Genomic DNA, 18,633 nt, shown 5'->3' on the forward strand with positions numbered 1-18,633 from the left:
GCAAGTTAGATGTTGTAAAAAGTGTACTATTCTTAATTTTATTTTTCGTCGTCTTGGTTTTATGTATGCAATCTTCATTGATTTTATTGCAAGTTAGCAAAATATAAAGTCTGCGGCAATGTAGTAAAAGTTTTGTAGTTTGTTTTTGAAATTTACCTAGATTTAAATCATATAAATTTTCTTAAGGTTGCAGCTATCTTACAGATTGAACTTAAAAACTTGGTTTTTATATTTTATCAATTATTGTTAACAAAAATGTATGCAGAGCAAATCCTTTGCTAACTTTTATGCATCAATTTCAGTATTTTATTTAAAACGCTTGTAAGATCTTATAAGTATCCTTGATCATTAATATACACAAAAATGTAGTATTACGTTTGACTTTTAAGGTACTTTCCTTATGTACAAAAGTATCAATCACAAATTTTCTCTCTTTTCAAAAGAAATGTTCTATTTTTTTTTTTTTTTTTTTTTTTTTTTTTTTTTTTTGCTTTTTGTTGTAGCACAATCAACTATGTGTAACATAAAAAATATAGTAAAAGGCTATATAGAGTAGAATTTCGTATAGTGTTATTATTAACTTCAGTGTACGCCCTTCAAAACCATCCCTTTTCCTGAGGGCCAGTTCAACCCTGATCATAATAGATACGTGGAATGTACAGGCAATAAAACAACCACGAAGTACGCAAGAACTGGTAACAGATAAAAACATGCTGTTTGTTTTAAAATACGCGAGCACTCGTTGTCAATGCGTGACAGAGATGGCAACAACACCGTGCAGCACACAAAATTCGAGCGCCTGCGGTGAGTAATGACTGTTTTTGATACTTACGATACGAATGCAGACGGACGACCACAAGAATGCGCGCGTGGATACTGTCAGGCAATGTTGACAAGTGATGATGGCATGAATTCTTTTCATCCATTGTAACGATAGATGAGACATGGATTCTGTTTTACAATCCTTAAACGAAGCGCCAGACCGCTCAATGGAAGAACTCGAATTTTCCAGTGGTCAGAACACACTCCTAAAGAAGCGTTCGCTGCAGCTATTGAATCGTAGCGTCGTCGTTGTGAAAAATGTATACAGCTGCAGGGAGATTATGTCGAGAAATAACACAAGTTTCATAGTTTTCGTGTGATTAGTTAGTGAAAAAAAAAAGGGGGGGGTTATAACTTGCATGCACCTCGTAACATACATATGCAAACGAACATAAAAAGAAAACCACTGTCCATCATTTCAAATACCAACTTATATACATACTGTAACCAGTGTAACTAGTATCAGTTTTTTGGATATTTCAATATTTCTTTCAGGTTCTTTGTGCTCCCAAAATAAATTATTTGTTATTTAGCGAATCTCTTCCGTTACTCATTTTTAATTGAACCATAATATTACACACATTTCCTTTCAAATTTACAGAACTTCACAGATGCTGTTCGCTGATCACCTCCTGTATTTACTCATCACTCTGTTCATTCGGAAAATGTGTCTAACTTCTTAACAAAGCAGGAAATTATGACTATGTTCTCTCAAACCCAAGTATTTTTATAAGGAAAGAGGTAGGTTTTCTGCCATTAGTGGCCGTCACTTGCTGCAAATAAGAGCTGTAACGTGGTTCTCAGTTAACTGGTACCTGGTACTATGTACGACTTCACTATTGCCACTGGTTCAGGTATTTAATTCGACGTATTTTCACGGGATAATTTTAGGCACACGTTCTCTACCGAGCACAAATGATGAAGGACAGAGCAGACTGGTGGGAGGAGATACTGACTTCATGTGACCTCAGGGGAAGCTGACGGGAACAGTGAATGAAACAGTAAAAGAGTGGTTGAGGATTTAAGAAATATATATTTTAGATCAAGTAACTATCTGGCAAGAGAGGCAGGTTTTTCATGCCCAACCTGCACGTATATCTATTAATTTAACAGTTACAACAAGATCAGGCATTCGATCAATGTACTATATGTTGTCTGAAATATTTACTTCTAGGAAATATTCAGAACTAAAATTTATGTGATGGATATATGAATTACTTAAAAAGAACTTACCACACTCGAGCGTGATTCCAAAATGTATTTGCCACACATGCAAATACCCAATCCTTGGAATTGATATTTGCTGTTTCCAATGCTAACATTTCATGCTTAGGATCCTGCACGATACGAACCATGAGGTAGGTAACTGTTGAAACACTTTCAGCGAAATAGGAATATTGCCTCGGAAGAATTTCATTCCACTGACCATTTTTATCAAAGAAAACTTCTTTTGTGTGGAAAGACGTCGCAAGACGTTTTCCTGCACTTCGCTATAGGATAAAAAGAAAAGAAACACAATAGCTCACGTATTATGATTAAAATTTCTTTTAAATGTAAGTTCAAGTATCTAAATGTAATTGCACTTGTAGACATAATTACAAAAATATCTGTAAAATAAACGCTGCAGAAGAGTATTCACAGTATGCTCTGCCACCGGAGCGAATACTGGGCAGTTGTCTGTATTTGTAACGAACTACAAGTCCTACTAGAGTCATTTCAGCACTTCCGCGTTCAAAAATTTATGATCTCAGCGACGAGAGAAACAAAGAGAAATTGATTAAAAGTAAAGAATAGGAATACATGTTTCTCACACACTCCCTTTTCCTAGCTTAAATGTTTAGGCGCTGAGTCAAATGTTTTTGGTTCTCATAGCAGTCGGAGCGCTTCAACTTCTCCAATCAAAATACTGGGTGACTGAAGTAATCTAAAGCTTGGGGAATATTTCTCAAAACTACTACTCTACCATTTCACAAACTTCAAGCTACGAGACTGAATTTCACAATCTTTCAATTTCTGTTTCTCAGAAGTTTTGTAAGAAACTCGTGAACAAGACCGTGTTTTCACTAGTCACGTGACCAGATCCACAAGTCAATTGGTAAATACGTAGAAATCCAAGTATTTTTTACGAAATGTTGCTGGTTTGGCTATTTTTTGTAGTGTTAGTTATCTCATTCGAAAATAATAGTAACAGAACTGAAATTAAATATTTTGAATGTAATAAAAGAATCAAAAGATATTTAATTCGGCGCATTCTTTAATAATTTGACAGAGAAGGATAAAGTAAGTCGAATGGACAAAAATACTGATATGCTAAACCCATGGATTTGCTGCAAAGATTATTTACATGTTCGGGACATGTACTAGCCTAACATAACTAAAACTACATTAATAAATATTAATACTAATACTGGCACACAATTAATTAATTTATTAAAGCAAGCAAATAAATAATAATACACCATGTTTTAATTAGTCTTCTTAAATTGAATTTCCAATTGCTCCGATACATTGAAGATCATATACCTACCGGTCACATTTAGGAAATACATGTTACAAATCTTCAATAAATAAATAAATAAATAAATAAAAATCTTGTCCAAAGTAAGTTTAAAGATGCCAGAATTTGAAAACATTAAACGTAAAATTAAGTACTTGGTATAGAATATAAGGAACACCGAAAATTTCTGTACATATCAGAAAATAAAACTTAATAAAGAGGAAAAAAAATGAAATGTAAATTTAAGTGATGTCTCACAAACAATACACATCATCTTTTGTAGCTGATGTTCAACAGCTACATTATTTATTCCACAAATCACTTCCATACTCTTTCGAAAATAAATCCAATGACCTACATGATAACTTCAATTTGATACAGGTGAAGCTAAAAGGGGGATACCATAAACATGCCTATAAAATTATATCGTTGTAAAGACGGAGAACATTCCATCACATATATTAAGATTTGCCGTACCCCTACCATTTCTTTAATAGAAAGTACGAATATGTAAGGCGTTCCGAGTAATAAGGGCGAACTTAGCGAAGGTTTGTTTTCTGAAAATCCGTCTATTAGTGCTCTCTAAACGGTCAACAAAATCTTTCATTTTGAAACTATTTAGCGAAACGACTTCCACTAGTTCTTGTAACCATAAATATTGGTAAGAACTGCTGTTTAGTACTACTGCTCGAACAAATCAAATGTAATTTCCAATCATTCATATTGCACGTAACTTTGTTGAATGCACCCTTACTACCCAGAACGCTTCATATTTTCATGTATACTGTATATGTCCACCACTGTATTCAGCGTATATTATAGTTTTTTACTAGTGCATTACAAGCGTTCTGGCCACACTAGTGCTTTGTAAAACAGAATCCCTGATAAAAGGAATTCATGTGCTTTTTTAACACTAGTCCACGGACTTGTAGCTGATGTTATTCCTGCGTTGATTATTGAAACCTACGATTTAACATTTATACAGAAATAACAGCATAAAATTCATTAACTAGTCGATCGTTTGAAAGCCAGCAGTCGTAGTTTCATACAATCTGAATTTGCTTAACTGTAACTTAATCAACGAATAGGAAAGTAAGTTAATCTTTGGAATATAACTTATAAAGTTGTTGCTGTCTAACTTTAAATAAATAAATTAGTTATATACACATGAAAAAATAAGACGACGGAAAGGAGAATTTAGACGATACATTGTCTTATATATATATATATCTATTTTTTTTCCCCTCACTGCTTTACGACTGATTGAAGACAAAAATTTCTTACCTTTATAAAATGATACGAAAGAACTTGATTCTTTAAGGTGATACTCTGGGTCATTTGTCTAGTGGTGAGATTCACCATATCAAACAATGCACGAATGATTACCAACACAAGCTCTTTACACCATAATATGCTCAAGTGATCAGTCGACAACCATACTGCAGGCACAGCTGTACTCTAAAAAGAAATTACATATATTAGTTGGTTGGATTTATGTTTAACGTTTCTTAAATATATTCACAAGCACGAAAGTGTACGCAAAAGTAAAAACAAAATATGATTATGGCTTCTAAGCTAAGGAAGATGAATGGTAATAGTTTACAACAGCTACTTCTCATCTCCCGTGCACGTGGATACTTCTTACTGTTGCACTACCTAGAAAAATGATTGTATTTGATGTAGAAGTGGTAATAGAACACACAACAAACCCAGATCATGTTGTGTTCACATTCCACCATGAAGTGTGAATACAGCGTGATCTGCGTTTGTTAAGTGTTGTATTAGCACTTCTACATCAAATACAATCATTTTTCTAGATAGTGCAATAGTAAGAAATATCCACGTGCACGGGGCATGCGATATGTGTTTTCAAATCCCCCCACACAGTCATACACTAAGCACAAGGGCACATTATTATTCTTCCCATACGATATAAAAACAGATATTTCTAGAAAAACACTTTAAGTACAAGGGCAAATTTCAAGAATGCAATAAAAATAAGAAAGGAAGTACCACGCGGAAACGTTAACACATTAAGTACAAGAGCAATATTATTTTAACCAAGAAATATAAACCACTCTAAAAGTTAATGCCTAGAATGACCTACTCAGGAGCATACAAGTGCTGTTTATATTTTATTCACAAAAAATAATAATTCGTAATATGTGAGGAAGAATGGTGTAGCCCTACTTTTTCCCTTCCAACAGAAAGTTGTGAAACCGCGCTCCGAGGTGATACTTTTTTTTTTTTTTTCCAAAAGAAAGGGGGCCAGATGCCCAATAAAATGGTGTCTTTTGTTTGAAGTTAACGAGAGCGAATAACAATCGAAAAGGAAGAGGAAGCAAAAAAAAAAAAAAAAAAAAAACGCTGGGGATTCACATTAATACTGCTTGTCCAGCATTTTCCTACTGGAAAAGAGGAAAAGACTCGAAAACTCTTACTTGTTAGTTAAGACTGTTAGCCACCGAACGAAAACGTGGCTTCTCTAAGTACGACTCCACTTCCCGCCATCTTTCCAAATGTTTTATTTTACTACTTCACTTTCCCCAAATTTTACTTTGCTATCATTGTTCATGCAAAATCTTAATTAAAGAACTACGAAATTGTCGTAAATGATCCAAAATGGAACAATGGAGCACACACACTTATGATCCCAACCATGTAGCACACACACTTCCACTTACTTCGTCCATCATGTCTTCCTCCTACTCCTAGCGCCACTTACATCAACGTGCGCACACGCAGTTCCATTCACTGACGTGGCATCAAAACATTTGAAAAGCGCTACTCGACAAAATAAACAAACAGTTCAAAAAACACAACGAAAGCGGAACACAGATAAGTTATGTTTTCTTGTTCAATGACTCATTAACTAATTAGAACTCGGTTTGTTACCTACTTTTTAACATCCTAGATAGTCAATGAATAATTCCTAAAAGTATGGCGTTTCTCCTCCTTCCCAAACAGGAGGTAGCTCTCGTAAACTACAACCGACGAAAGATTAAGGCAAGTGAATGATAGAATAATTAGTGGAATGTGAATGTAGGAAGAAATGGGAGTACCTCGAGAAAACCCACAGACACGATGTTGTCCACCACAAACTTACTTGCCTGGAGATCGAACCACGAAGCGCTCTACTACTCATCCACCGTGCCCCCCGTGTACTTTTTTTTTTCATGCTATACAACGCAAATTATGTTCAATGAGAAAGGCAAAAGGGCAAAAAATATGTAGCAGAATTTTCTTTTACATGCAACAGGTAGCGCTTTCGGAAGATGCAACTTCCTTCTTCAGCCTGTGGTAGACTTAAAAAAGGGTTAAAAAAAAGAAAAAGAAAGAAAGTTAAAAAATGGTTAAAAGGTTAGGATATGTAAAAAAGCAAATCTTCTGTCAAACATTAAAACACACGGGAATAGAAACTCACTGACATTGTACACTGCTGTTCACTGTTTTCTGTTCTTGCTTTCCAAATGGTGAAAGTATGTAGTGAAAAGATTACTCCAAATAATATTATTTCTCCTCTATCGAGGTTAAGTGAGGGCCTTTCTTTGTGAATATAATATGATTCTTTAATCTTTCGTTCCGTTGCTGTTTTTGCTTTTTTTTTTTTTTTTTAATTAAACACGATTCCACGATGTGATGGTTATAATCTCTAAGATGCGTTGCTAGACCGTATAACTGTTGCGGATTCCGAAATTTCGAGGTACGAAAGTGCTCAGTTATTCTCCTACAAATGTTCCTTTTTGTCTGACCTATACACACGTTATCACACTTACATTTCACCTGATAGACGCCACTGCTTTGTAAAGGGTAAGTAAAGAATGCTTTAAAATTGGTTATGTATTTATCAATAGATTTTGGAAATTTTGATGTGTATGTGCAGAATCTTGATTTTTGCTGAAAAATGTGGTTCCACATTTTTCAGCAAAAATCAAGAAGATTGTGCAAAGACACATCATCAAAATTTCAAAAATTCCTCCAAAATCTATAGATAAACACATAACCAATTTTAAGGTGGATCATTAGGTGTTTTCGGAGCTACGCTAAACACTGCTTCAATAGTGCGGCGTTGCCAGGTAGTGTCGAGTGTTTACTGGTGCCAAATAATAAAGAAAGTAATCACGGAATTCTGCTTGGATACTTACTGGAGAAATTAGTTTTCGACCCATTCGCAATAACAGCTAAGTTCCACTTCTCGAACTACAACGCTAAAATCCAGGAATTAAATGTACAAATTTGAAAAGAACGCATTATGGCGTTCTGCACAAGTTTCTTTTCAAAATCTATTTCCTTAAATGTAAATTAATATTTAAATAAAATGTGAAACATAACACGAAAAATGGTCAAGCAATGTATCTATTTCGTATTAAGAACGTTACTTTAAAGTATTTTACACATTCAAATAAACATTTCATAAAATTGAGCACTTCTAGTAAGATCTAACAGCAAGTGCCATCTTGTGTGCTCATTGTAAAACGAATCACATATTTTCTTTTATCTGTTACCTTTTTCGATATCAAAAGACACAACCAAATGAATCAGTGTCCTGTGTTGTAGCTGAAACATGACTTTATCTTATAGTACAATATTTATATGTAATGTTTCATTGTACAGTAGTTAAGGCAATGAGCTAAAATATATACTGATTTCCCGGTGGTGATCCACCTTAAAGCATTTTTTACTGACCCTTTACAAAGCAGTGGTGTCTATCGGGTGAAATGTAAGTGTGATAAAATGTATATAGGCCAAACAAAAAGGAACATTTGTAGTAGAATAACTGAACACGTTCGTACCTCGAGATCTCGGAATCCGCAACAATTATACGGTCTAACAACGCATCTTAGAGATTATAACCATCATATCGAGGAATCATGTTTAATTGAAAAAGCAAAAACAGCAACGGAACGAAAAATTAAAGAATCATATTTTATTCACAAAGAAAGGCCCTCACTTACCTGGATAGAGGAGAAATAAATATTATTTGGAGTAATCTTTTCACTACATACTTTCACCATTTGGAAAGCAAGAACAGAAAACAGTGAACAGCAGTATACAATGTCAGTGAGTTTCTATTCCCGTGTGTTTTAATTTGACAGAAGATTTGTTTTTTACATATCCTAACCTTTTAACCATTTTTTTGCCTTCCTTCATGTATTTTTATCCTTTTTGAAGTCTACCACAGGCTGAAGAAGGAAGTTGCATCTTCCGAAAGAGCTACCTGTTGCATGTAGAAGAAAATTCTGCTACGTATTTTGTTTGGTGAGTAATAGTCTTTCTGCTTTTTCTCATTGAATATAATCACCGCTCGCAATATTGTGATACAAATTATGTTGTTAAGATTCTGAAAACTAACAGAATGATAATCTGCATTTTATATTTTTATTATCTAAAAAGAAAGCAATATTTTCTCACTTTAAATACATTGATGCATACAGAATTTATCTTACCGACCATTTTGAATTAGATTTGTAGTTTAATACTGTTAATGATAATCCTACATTTATACTAATCTTTCTTTTTACGATTTCTATCGATTTGATATTCTGTGATTTCAACAGTCATTATGTGAAAGCCAGAAATTGAAAGAAAGCTTAAAAGGTTTGATTTATGTATCTACCAACTACCAAGTGATTATATACTAGTCTTAATTTTTATATTGATACCTTCAAATTTCCAGAACCAGGTTTAACCTGTTTAGTGACAACGTATAGATAGGATAACAACCGCTTTTAGAATTCTTGGAGCTATCTATCTTAACTGACTTTAATCCAGATCCTATATACAGAAGATCCAGGAGAAGCTATAGCGGTTGCAGTCCTTTCATCTTAAGCTGCAAATTTATACTGAATATAACACTTCATCTATCAATCTATATCCTAAGTATCATTTGTATACCGTACCTCATACAACAACTTCGTTTTCAAACACACTTTTATCTTTGCCAATTTACTTTTTATTTTTTATCAGTTATTTTTCCTACTTATTTTTCATTCTGCATTATTCCCTATTATTTTCATTTTCAATTATTCTTCATATTTATTTATAATTTCTTGATTCATTCATACACATTATACAGTATACATATTTAATAGCATTCAATTTTTATCCTGTTATTATATAGGTATAAATTTTATATTTGTTTATTATTCCTTGGCTCTTCGGCATTCTTAATTACCCAATCGTCCAATTAACTCCCCAAACTTTTCAAACAATATGCTAACATGCTAAGGGATTCTAACAATAATTTTATTTACATGCAACTGTGGCTCTTGAAAAATCTCTTGTACTTCCAAGATGTCGGCTCTCCCCTAGAGCCTTTTTCACGTAGGATAAAAATAGGAGAAAAAATAATAAAAATGTCAGAAAAATATAAGAAACGTGTAGGAAGACCAATGTGAAGAATACCTTGTATTAGCTGTCAGTCTCAAGTTGAAAGGTGGAGCAGCACACTGTGAAATAGTGGACTGAATTTGTATGTTCTTTTTGTTTTGAAAGATCGCCATTTCCCAATGTGCTGCTCCATCATTCGACGTCTGACTGGCAGCTAAGACAAGGTGTTCTCATTGTTCTACTCTGATGAGTACGTTTCTTTTACTTTTCTGAGGTTTTTATTATTTTTCTCCTGTTTTTATCCTTACTAAACAAAGCTCTAAGGGAGAGACAAAAATAGGACGTACAAGAGACTTCAGGCATCACAATTGGATGTAAGTACGTGCTGGTAAAATTAACCCTAAACTCTATCTTTCAGCCTGTCAACACTATGATGTTTACCTGCATTCCAACATGACGCTCACCCCTTTACTTCACAGCTACTTCTTTTTACTTTATCCCCCTTCTTCCATCTGATAAAGTATTTAGAGAAAGTGTTTACAATATACCTATCTTAGTATGATTATACTATTATGTACTTTCTCTTAAGTAGTTCATTCTTCATCCATTCCAGTCACATGTGCAGACCTCTATCACTGAAAGGTCTTCAGAACTGTAACACACATCGATCAAAGGAATTACATGAACACTGCAGTGCACTGCAAGGAGAAGGTGCAAGCACAGTTCTAAAGGAATTGAGCAAAGACTTGGGTAGCCGTTCCTAAAGCTACGGATGATTCAAGATTTGGGTAAAAAATCCAGTGAAGACAAAATAAACACTTGAGCCAGTAGTAAAGGTGTTCTAAATGTTTATTACCACTGAGTTGAAAAAATGAAAAAAAATAAGGGAAAATTGCGTCAATCAAGAATTTTGAGTGCACTTGAACTTGCCCGCGAAAGTGAACTCCAAAACAATACCGCATATGAGAAAGAACTGGGGATGAGGAAATTGCTTTCAAAATGGACCCCTTACGAACTTACAGATCAAACTAAATGATGGAAACAGGCATGTCTTAACAATCTCCTTCGTTTCCACCACTATCCTGATTAATAAACAAAACATTAGCCAATGATGAAAGTTGGGTAGTCTATACATCCAACTCAAGCCAAATCTTAGTGTGTGTTCCGGATGAGATATTGCCTGCAATGGTGCGTGAAGACTTGCGTTCGAAGAAAAGTATGCTAATCATGGCCACGGACATCGACAATATCGCAATTCTGGGAATTCTACTAACTCTGATGAGCTTTGCTACTCAACTATACAACTCATCTGTGATGATGGAGTTTTGCGTGGCCTCTTAGAGGGTGTCACCATGTTTTCGAAGCGCTATGCTGACACCGTGTCTTCAATAGTATCATATACAGGATTCCCACTCATATTAAATATTTGAATTCACGTCTTTTTCATGGTTTTTACGGTCCCAAACTTTTCAATTTTAAGATCGGAAAGAATATATTTAACAAAAATAACCTTTACTGCCCAAGTAACGACATTAAAATCCTCCTCTCAGCGGTTGGTACGTTGCAGTGGATAATTAAACTTGTCCTTGTTCAAACTTACCCACGCCTTATTCAGTTTCATCGTCTTCACTGTTGAACTGAAAACCCATACTAAACATATTGACATTTCAATTTTGCGTTCTGTTGGTATTTTCTGTTCATTATACATTGATATAAATGCTTATGCATGTATGACTCGGACAAATATATATGTGTATTTTATGTCATTCCTTTGCATTACATTCAGCCAGGATTTTCAAAAGATAGTTCTATTGGGTATAAATTTAGCACAAATATTAACTTCAAAAAACGAACTAACTCACCAGTATATTAAAATCTGCTTCAGGTGCAATAGTTAATTCCGATCGTACTTGAATGTCACGGGGACCACCACCTATCGATAACAGAGTAACGTGGTTCAGATTTGTACTTTTGTGCTTATACCAATAATCATTAACTCTGTCGTAGTAATCTTGCAAATATGAATCAAATGCAACTACTGGTTGTCTGTGGGGAGTGGCCAAAGTAATGATAATATGAACAAGCGACGAGTTGAAGTCCTTCTCTAAAAATAATCCTTTGGCTATTATTCCTCCCTAGAAAAAAAAAAAAAAAAACAATAGAAAATATAATAACTCACAATCTGAGAACTAATGGGAACCAAACCTTGATTGCTTCTTTGTGGATTTTGTCCTTTTTAATATCAAGGTTATATGAGATGTAACTCAACGTAACTCAATTTTAACATATGATTCTAACTATATGCATTTCTATTTTAAAATTGCGGCAATTTGACGCTACGTTTCAATGGCCCATGTCGTCTTTTTCATGAGTCTATTTAAAAAAAAAAAAAATTACGCTCCTTGTAAAAACCACATACTCTGATCAATATTGACTTCATCACATTACATCGTATGGAGATCGAAAGTTAAATAATTTCAACTAAAGATAAATAAGACATGGAATCAAAATCTAATTATAAGTAAGTGGAGACTCGAATATGCTAGCAATTTACAATAGTAAGGAGAAATTGATTCACGGTTCACTTAAGTGATTTGGTTAAATCAACACAATTTGAAAAATATTGGTGAAAAGTAACATTACTACTTATAAACAATGTCATTGATTGTTGGCGTGCATTTGGAAAACGTCAGAAGGGGAAGTAGTAGTTTTCCGATAAGGAATTTTTATAGTGATGATTCATTAAGTTGTCTCTACATCAAAGGAAACCGATAAAAATATATAGTTATATAAGGAGTCTATTAAAATATATATATATATATATATATATATATATATATATATATATATATATATATATATATACATGCACCAAGGCTCATCGAAACATTTACGTCAATTTGCCATCAATATTTGGGTGCTTCAGTTACTATAGTTTCAATTTTTTAATTATTATTATTATGCTATTACTCATTAAGTAATTAAACGTACTCCAACTAGGAATCAAACCTGAGACTCTCGCACCAAAAGCGCAAGCGCTAATCATTTAGTCACAACGAAGCCTGATTAACACTTAAATTTTCATGGAATATAGTTACTTTATTTTCGTGTGAATGAATTACATTTTTGATGTAGAGAAATTTGTGCTTACATTCTGCCAATATGTTACTAAAAACTATTTAAAAATCCATTTTTTATTTCTAATATATTCCTTTCCTTCATTGACAGTAAGACTTATGTTATCACATCCAAACTCATCATTCACATTCTAAAGAAAGGTTTTTCTAGTTCTGAATATGAAATTACGTTGTTATGCCTTACAAACTAAAGACATGTTTACAAATAAAACAACTAAACAAATGTTCGAAAACTATACATGCATGTCTACATATATTGATTAATTAATGATATATGCTACAACTCAAACATGAAAAGCCTTAATTTGTATCACAGATAGGATAAAGAATTAGAGTGATAATTAGACATCGGATTTTTAGGTTCTAAAAAGTGTTTTAGGTGCCTAAAATAGGTGCCAAAAATACTAAATTAAGCATTAAAAATAAAAAAAATAAAATAAAATAAAAAAGGTTCTTATGAAAGATACTAATTTTTTAATGGAATGATGCAATACGACCTGAATACAAACTTTAAGACACAGAAATACACGCACACACGTCATGTTACCTTACATTTTAACCTGCTTAATATTGAAATATTGCTGAAATTAAGTCTTTAATACAACTATACGGTATGTTTGTAGATAAATCTTTACAACAAAACTCAGCGCCTTCACATTTCGGCACCACATAAGCCGTAATTGGCCTCACAGTAAATAACAATCACTTTTTCCACGTTTTCTATGGTGAACCGGTGCCGTTTGTTGGTGAGGATGAGCTTGTACGTAGATAATGAACGTTCCATACCAACTGACGTGATGGGGGGCAAACTTCAACTTGAGTACATGTTCGATTGATATTTCGCATTTGTATTCACTTTGTTTCCCAGCCAAAATATCTGCTGCTGCACACAAACTCTTGAGTCCTAGGTTCTTTTCCAATACAGTATCAAGTTTTACCTTCACTTTCTCTCCAACTTCACAGAGCACTTCCACGATCGTTTGCTTCACTTCCTGAATAAGCTCATTATTCTTAGAAAGTGGTATTTCTGAGCCCTCTAATTCTGCAATAACCCAAACAAGAAATGCGTAGTACGATCGGATGTATGCCAAATCAGTAAAGATAGAAGAATCATTAATTTGATCTGGTCTAAAAATATTTCCCCATATTTGCCACTCTGCCTGCTGTGGTGACGCAACATGTGGGAATAGAACACAGTTTTCTCGTGTTTAACCTTCCGAAAATTTTCACATGTTTGGTTTGCGCAAAATACGCAAAAATGGGATCTAACGTTCAATTAGGCATTTTTATGCAAAATAAAACTTGATGCTAGTGCTTTGTCATAAAACCTTCATATACGACTTTATTTTCCATTCCGAGCTAAGGAAAAAAAAATAGGTTTTTACCTAAAAAAAAAAAAATCGATGTCTAGTGATAATCCAATACACTGCTTAATATGCGTTTTCCAAAAGCCAAGTTTTGTTATAATTTTGAGAAAAGATATTTACTACTTTTCTTTCACAAGGGTTGCTCAGAAAGGGTGAAACCTTAACATGTGTACCCAGTTTAGCAACTTTTAGGTATCATTAATAAAAGTATCACAGAGCACTCAAAGCGTCTAAGTACTAAAATTCGTGACAAAGGTAAGACTGTCCATAACTGATGACTTCAGCTTATAAACACGACATTTCAAAACTCGTTTGAAGAAAGAAAAGTTGAATGTTTCAATGAGCATAATAATTGCTTTAATTTTTTAAATGGTCTACCAAGCAACACAACTAATTTAACATACTGTAGAGTATGCTTACCATAGAATGACCGATCAAAACCACAGAAGATGGCTGTCTTTGTTCGTTTCTATACAAATGAAGAATTCGCTTGATGCAATAATGTACGAATTCAGTTTGTTCCTTCAGCACACTTCCAAACAACGCAGAAATATCTTCACTCAAGTTTACAGAGAAGTAATTAAACCAAAATGGTGCGTGGGAGTTTATTGCTTTACGAAGACTTACTGAAGACAGCGATCGCACTAGAAAAGAACAGGAATTTGATGTTTGCATATTTACTACAAATTTCTTACACAGAAAATCAATAGTAGAACTGTTCCAGATAAAATTAACACAATTTAAAAGCAAAAATTACCTTACCATTTCAGATTGTCAGGAAGTATTGTTAATTGTATTGTAGATAAAGTTTCAAAAAATTGCCCAAAATAGCATGTTCAATGTACTTTGGAATTGGAATTGCAGCTCTCCTTATTGAGCTAGAGAACTGGTTGAGAACTGGTTACAGCATTTTTCATGCTCTTTCCTATGGTATACAACATCATAATAGGCTATTTTTTTTTCAAAATCAAAATCAAATTTTTACTTCAAAATTTTTCAAAAAGTACATATTTTAAAATTTTGAAATCAATTCTATGAATAGATAGTATAGTTGCAAAGCACCTGACAAAATATGGATTTGGGATGATAATGGGTTCGTTGTTTAAAAAAATTCAAAACTAACACTAGTTTTCATTAATATCTTGTACCTAGCTGAAAAATACAACAATGCGATTTTGTTTTGTTACTTGTAGGAATAAATAAGAACACTAACATGAAGAGTACAGTAATGGGTGTAAAACATATCATACAGACTTGCAATCTGCTGGCAATACTGATTACCTCATACCTTAAAATTCTTTATTTAAAGCTAAGTTATAAGTGCTGATACTTTTGAACTTTAGTTTTATAACAGTTAATAAAAAAATATTAATACAAATTTCACAATAGAAAATGTTACTGTAAATAAACGTGCTTTGTAAAAAGTATACATATAGCACTGGTACAACAACAGCGTGCTTTAAACCATGGTTTAAACCATTTTTTTTTTTTTTTTTTTTTTTTTTATACAAGGTTTTTGCCAATCTTGTACAAGAGTACTATTTTATATACACAAAAGAAAATCTCAAAGAATCAGAATTTGCTGTCATCTGCGAATTTTCTGAAAACTATAGCATAGTGCTACAAGATGAAGCACAGGGCTATCACCGGACACGCCGACAGGTCACAATCCATCCTTTTGTTATATATTTCAGTCAGGAAAAAAGAGTAGAACATGTTAATTATATATATATATATATATATATATATATATATATATAGATAGATAGATAGATATAGATATATTTTCTGATTGCCTAGAGCACAATAGAGTTGCTGTTTACACCTTTCAAAAGTACTCAATCATTTCTGAGATCCAAATTTCGAAAACTTCCAAACAAGATTTTTTTATTTTTCCAATGGATCTGATCGGCAATACAACAATAAGAAAAACTTTTAGCCTGTGTTTTCGTAAGTCAGATTTTAAAGTGAAAGGAGAGTGGCACTTTTCGGCTACAGGACATGGAAAAGGGCCTTGCGATAGAGTACGTGGTTCAGTCACGAGACTGGTAACTCGTGCTAGTTTGCAAAGACCATATGGCAATCAAATTCAAATCCCAAGATAATTGTTTGAGTGGGCAGTAGAAAACATTACCAAGGTACACTTTCATACTCAACCCAAGAGGAAATACTGAATCTGAAATGTTCTTGAAACGTCGCTTCGATCAAGAATTGACTAACAAAAGAACACAGCAATACCATGCATTCATTTCCAAAACTACATTAATATTATTGGTGAAACACTTTTAAGATAATATGCAGGGTTGGGAAAAGGAAGTGTCAAAATCTCAAAATAAACTTCAATTTGAAGACATATCAGGCTATATCGCCGCTGTCTATGAAGGAAATTGGTGGCTTGGGTATGTTTTACAGAAAAATGAAGAACATGATGAAATAAAAAAATAACTTTTCTTCTTCCACCTGAGCCAGCTCCATCATTCATATATCCAAGAAACGCTGATGTTCTATGGATGTCAGTAGTGGACGTTCTGAAAAAAGTGAATTCTGTAACTCCCACTGGAAGAAGTTATGTTCTCCTTGAAAGTGATGTATGCCAAACAAATGTGGCTTTTTCAAACTTCAAATGATAAACATATCCTAATACTTACTGAAAAAATTTACTGTGGAATTATCTATACTCTTTCTTCAGGTTAGCGTTCATTTTTATTTTCACAGAAGAACATTTTTGTGTTATTACCCTATGTACAGAGTATTATGGAAAAATCAAGTGTTAGTTTTGAATTTTTTAAAACAATGAACCCATTATCATTCCAAATTCATATTTTATCAGGTGCTTTACAAAATACTATCTATTCATGAAATTAATTTAAAAATTTTAAAGGATGTTCTTTTTGAAAAATTTTAAAGTAAATTTTGTTGATTTTGAAACAAAAATCTGTATTAGCCTGTATGATGTTGTATACAACTGGAAAGGACATGAAAAATGCTGTAAAATGACACCTCAACCAGCTCTCTAGCTCAATTAGAAGAGCTGCAATTTCAATTTCAAAACACATTGAACACGTTATTTTGGGCATTTTTTTTTATTTTTACATAGTCCTATCTTCAAAACCGGTTGATATATAAAGTTGACATTTGGTATTTTTCTTAGTATATCTAGAGGGCACTTATGTACCAAATTTCATTAAAATCTAAGATGGTAGGGTCAAGTCACTGTGTTGAATTGATATGGATCGAAGTTTAAGGATGTCTGCAACAATTCTGTTTCTCAGTCATGATACAGACCAGGAGTCAGCATTTAGCCTATACAAACTGTCTATCTTAAGACACATTTATCAGAACAGTAGCACGAATTAAACAAACTACTTAGGAATTAGGAACACGGTAATACGAATGCAAAGTCATTCATTCTGATTAAAATACTTTCAATTTTGAATATGGATCTCATTTTAACAACAGAAACTAGTTAGTAACTAGGCACTTACCTTGTTTATACGATCCACTATTGCCAGGAATAAAGAGAACAGGAATACCACTGAACTTCATTTGTCGCAACTTCTCGGTATATTGCCCTTCCCCATAGGCATATAGGGAGTATCGAGGATAGCGTCTTCTAACTTCCAGAGGCATAGCTATTTTCTGAAAATAAATATCCGCTTATATATATAAACTTTATCTGGTTTTCCGTATAAAACTCCAACACTGATAACATTAAAAATGATTGACACACGACAGATTTATCTCTCTAGTATTCCCTTTCTGTGCGTGTGGTGCTGGGTTCCTTGGCGACAATACTGCGCCTCAGATAAAAACCCAATTAATGGCTTGAACCCACTTTACACAGCAGACCCAGCTTACATAGCCTCAGTGGTAAAATGGGCCATTAAAAGCCGAACCCTTTTATTTATTTATTTATTTATTTATTTTTTAATTCTATTGACGTCCTATTCAAGTTTTGAAAGCTAATTGTGTCTATTCAGTACCTTCAGTATACTGTGTTGTAAACAATAAAAACAAAATAACAAAATATGATCTTGACCGTATTTAAGAACCGCGTTTTAACTTTCCCGTACACATTTCGACGAGAGCTTATAATCATCTTCCATAGATCTATTATGGAACGTTTTGTGCACTCGTATTCTGGTAACGTTCTTATGCCTTAGAAAAATTATTATTAAACTTCGTTGACACTAAACATAACCCTGAATTTACTGTAAAAGAACTCACTTGAGGTTTAATGTATTTTACAATCCTCAAAATGTGTAGCCTCCTGTTATGCCTCTGGTTCAAACTTGGGAACAAAGCACCAATTTTCTGAACTTGGGCTCATAAATTTAAAGATTTACCTGGGCTAAAATTTTGAAAAAATAGAGTATTAGAAAACAGGATGAATAGCTACGACCCTAGGTATCAAGTCCACAGTGAGGATTTCAGGTTCCATCCCAGATATTGTGGGTTTGTGAGTTTTTAGTGGACATGT

At 33.5% G+C, this 18,633-nt stretch overlaps 1 protein-coding gene across 1 annotated transcript in view; it reads right to left on the reverse strand.

The window, feature by feature from the left end:
- Positions 1-18,633, reverse strand: part of PGAP1 (GPI inositol-deacylase) — a 72,720-nt gene that overhangs the window by 41,231 nt on the left and 12,856 nt on the right. The window contains exons 2-6 of the mRNA XM_081731432.1: positions 17,639-17,792; positions 14,574-14,797; positions 11,512-11,784; positions 4,604-4,777; positions 2,056-2,312 (exon numbers count right to left, since the gene is read on the reverse strand). Coding sequence (XP_081587558.1) covers positions 2,056-2,312; positions 4,604-4,777; positions 11,512-11,784; positions 14,574-14,797; positions 17,639-17,792 — 1,082 coding nt within the window. The remainder of the gene's footprint in view (positions 1-2,055; positions 2,313-4,603; positions 4,778-11,511; positions 11,785-14,573; positions 14,798-17,638; positions 17,793-18,633) is intronic.

This window comes from Thermobia domestica, chromosome 11, assembly GCF_964235325.1.
Source record: "Thermobia domestica chromosome 11, izTheDome1.hap1.1, whole genome shotgun sequence".
Lineage (NCBI taxonomy): Eukaryota > Metazoa > Arthropoda > Insecta > Zygentoma > Lepismatidae > Thermobia > Thermobia domestica.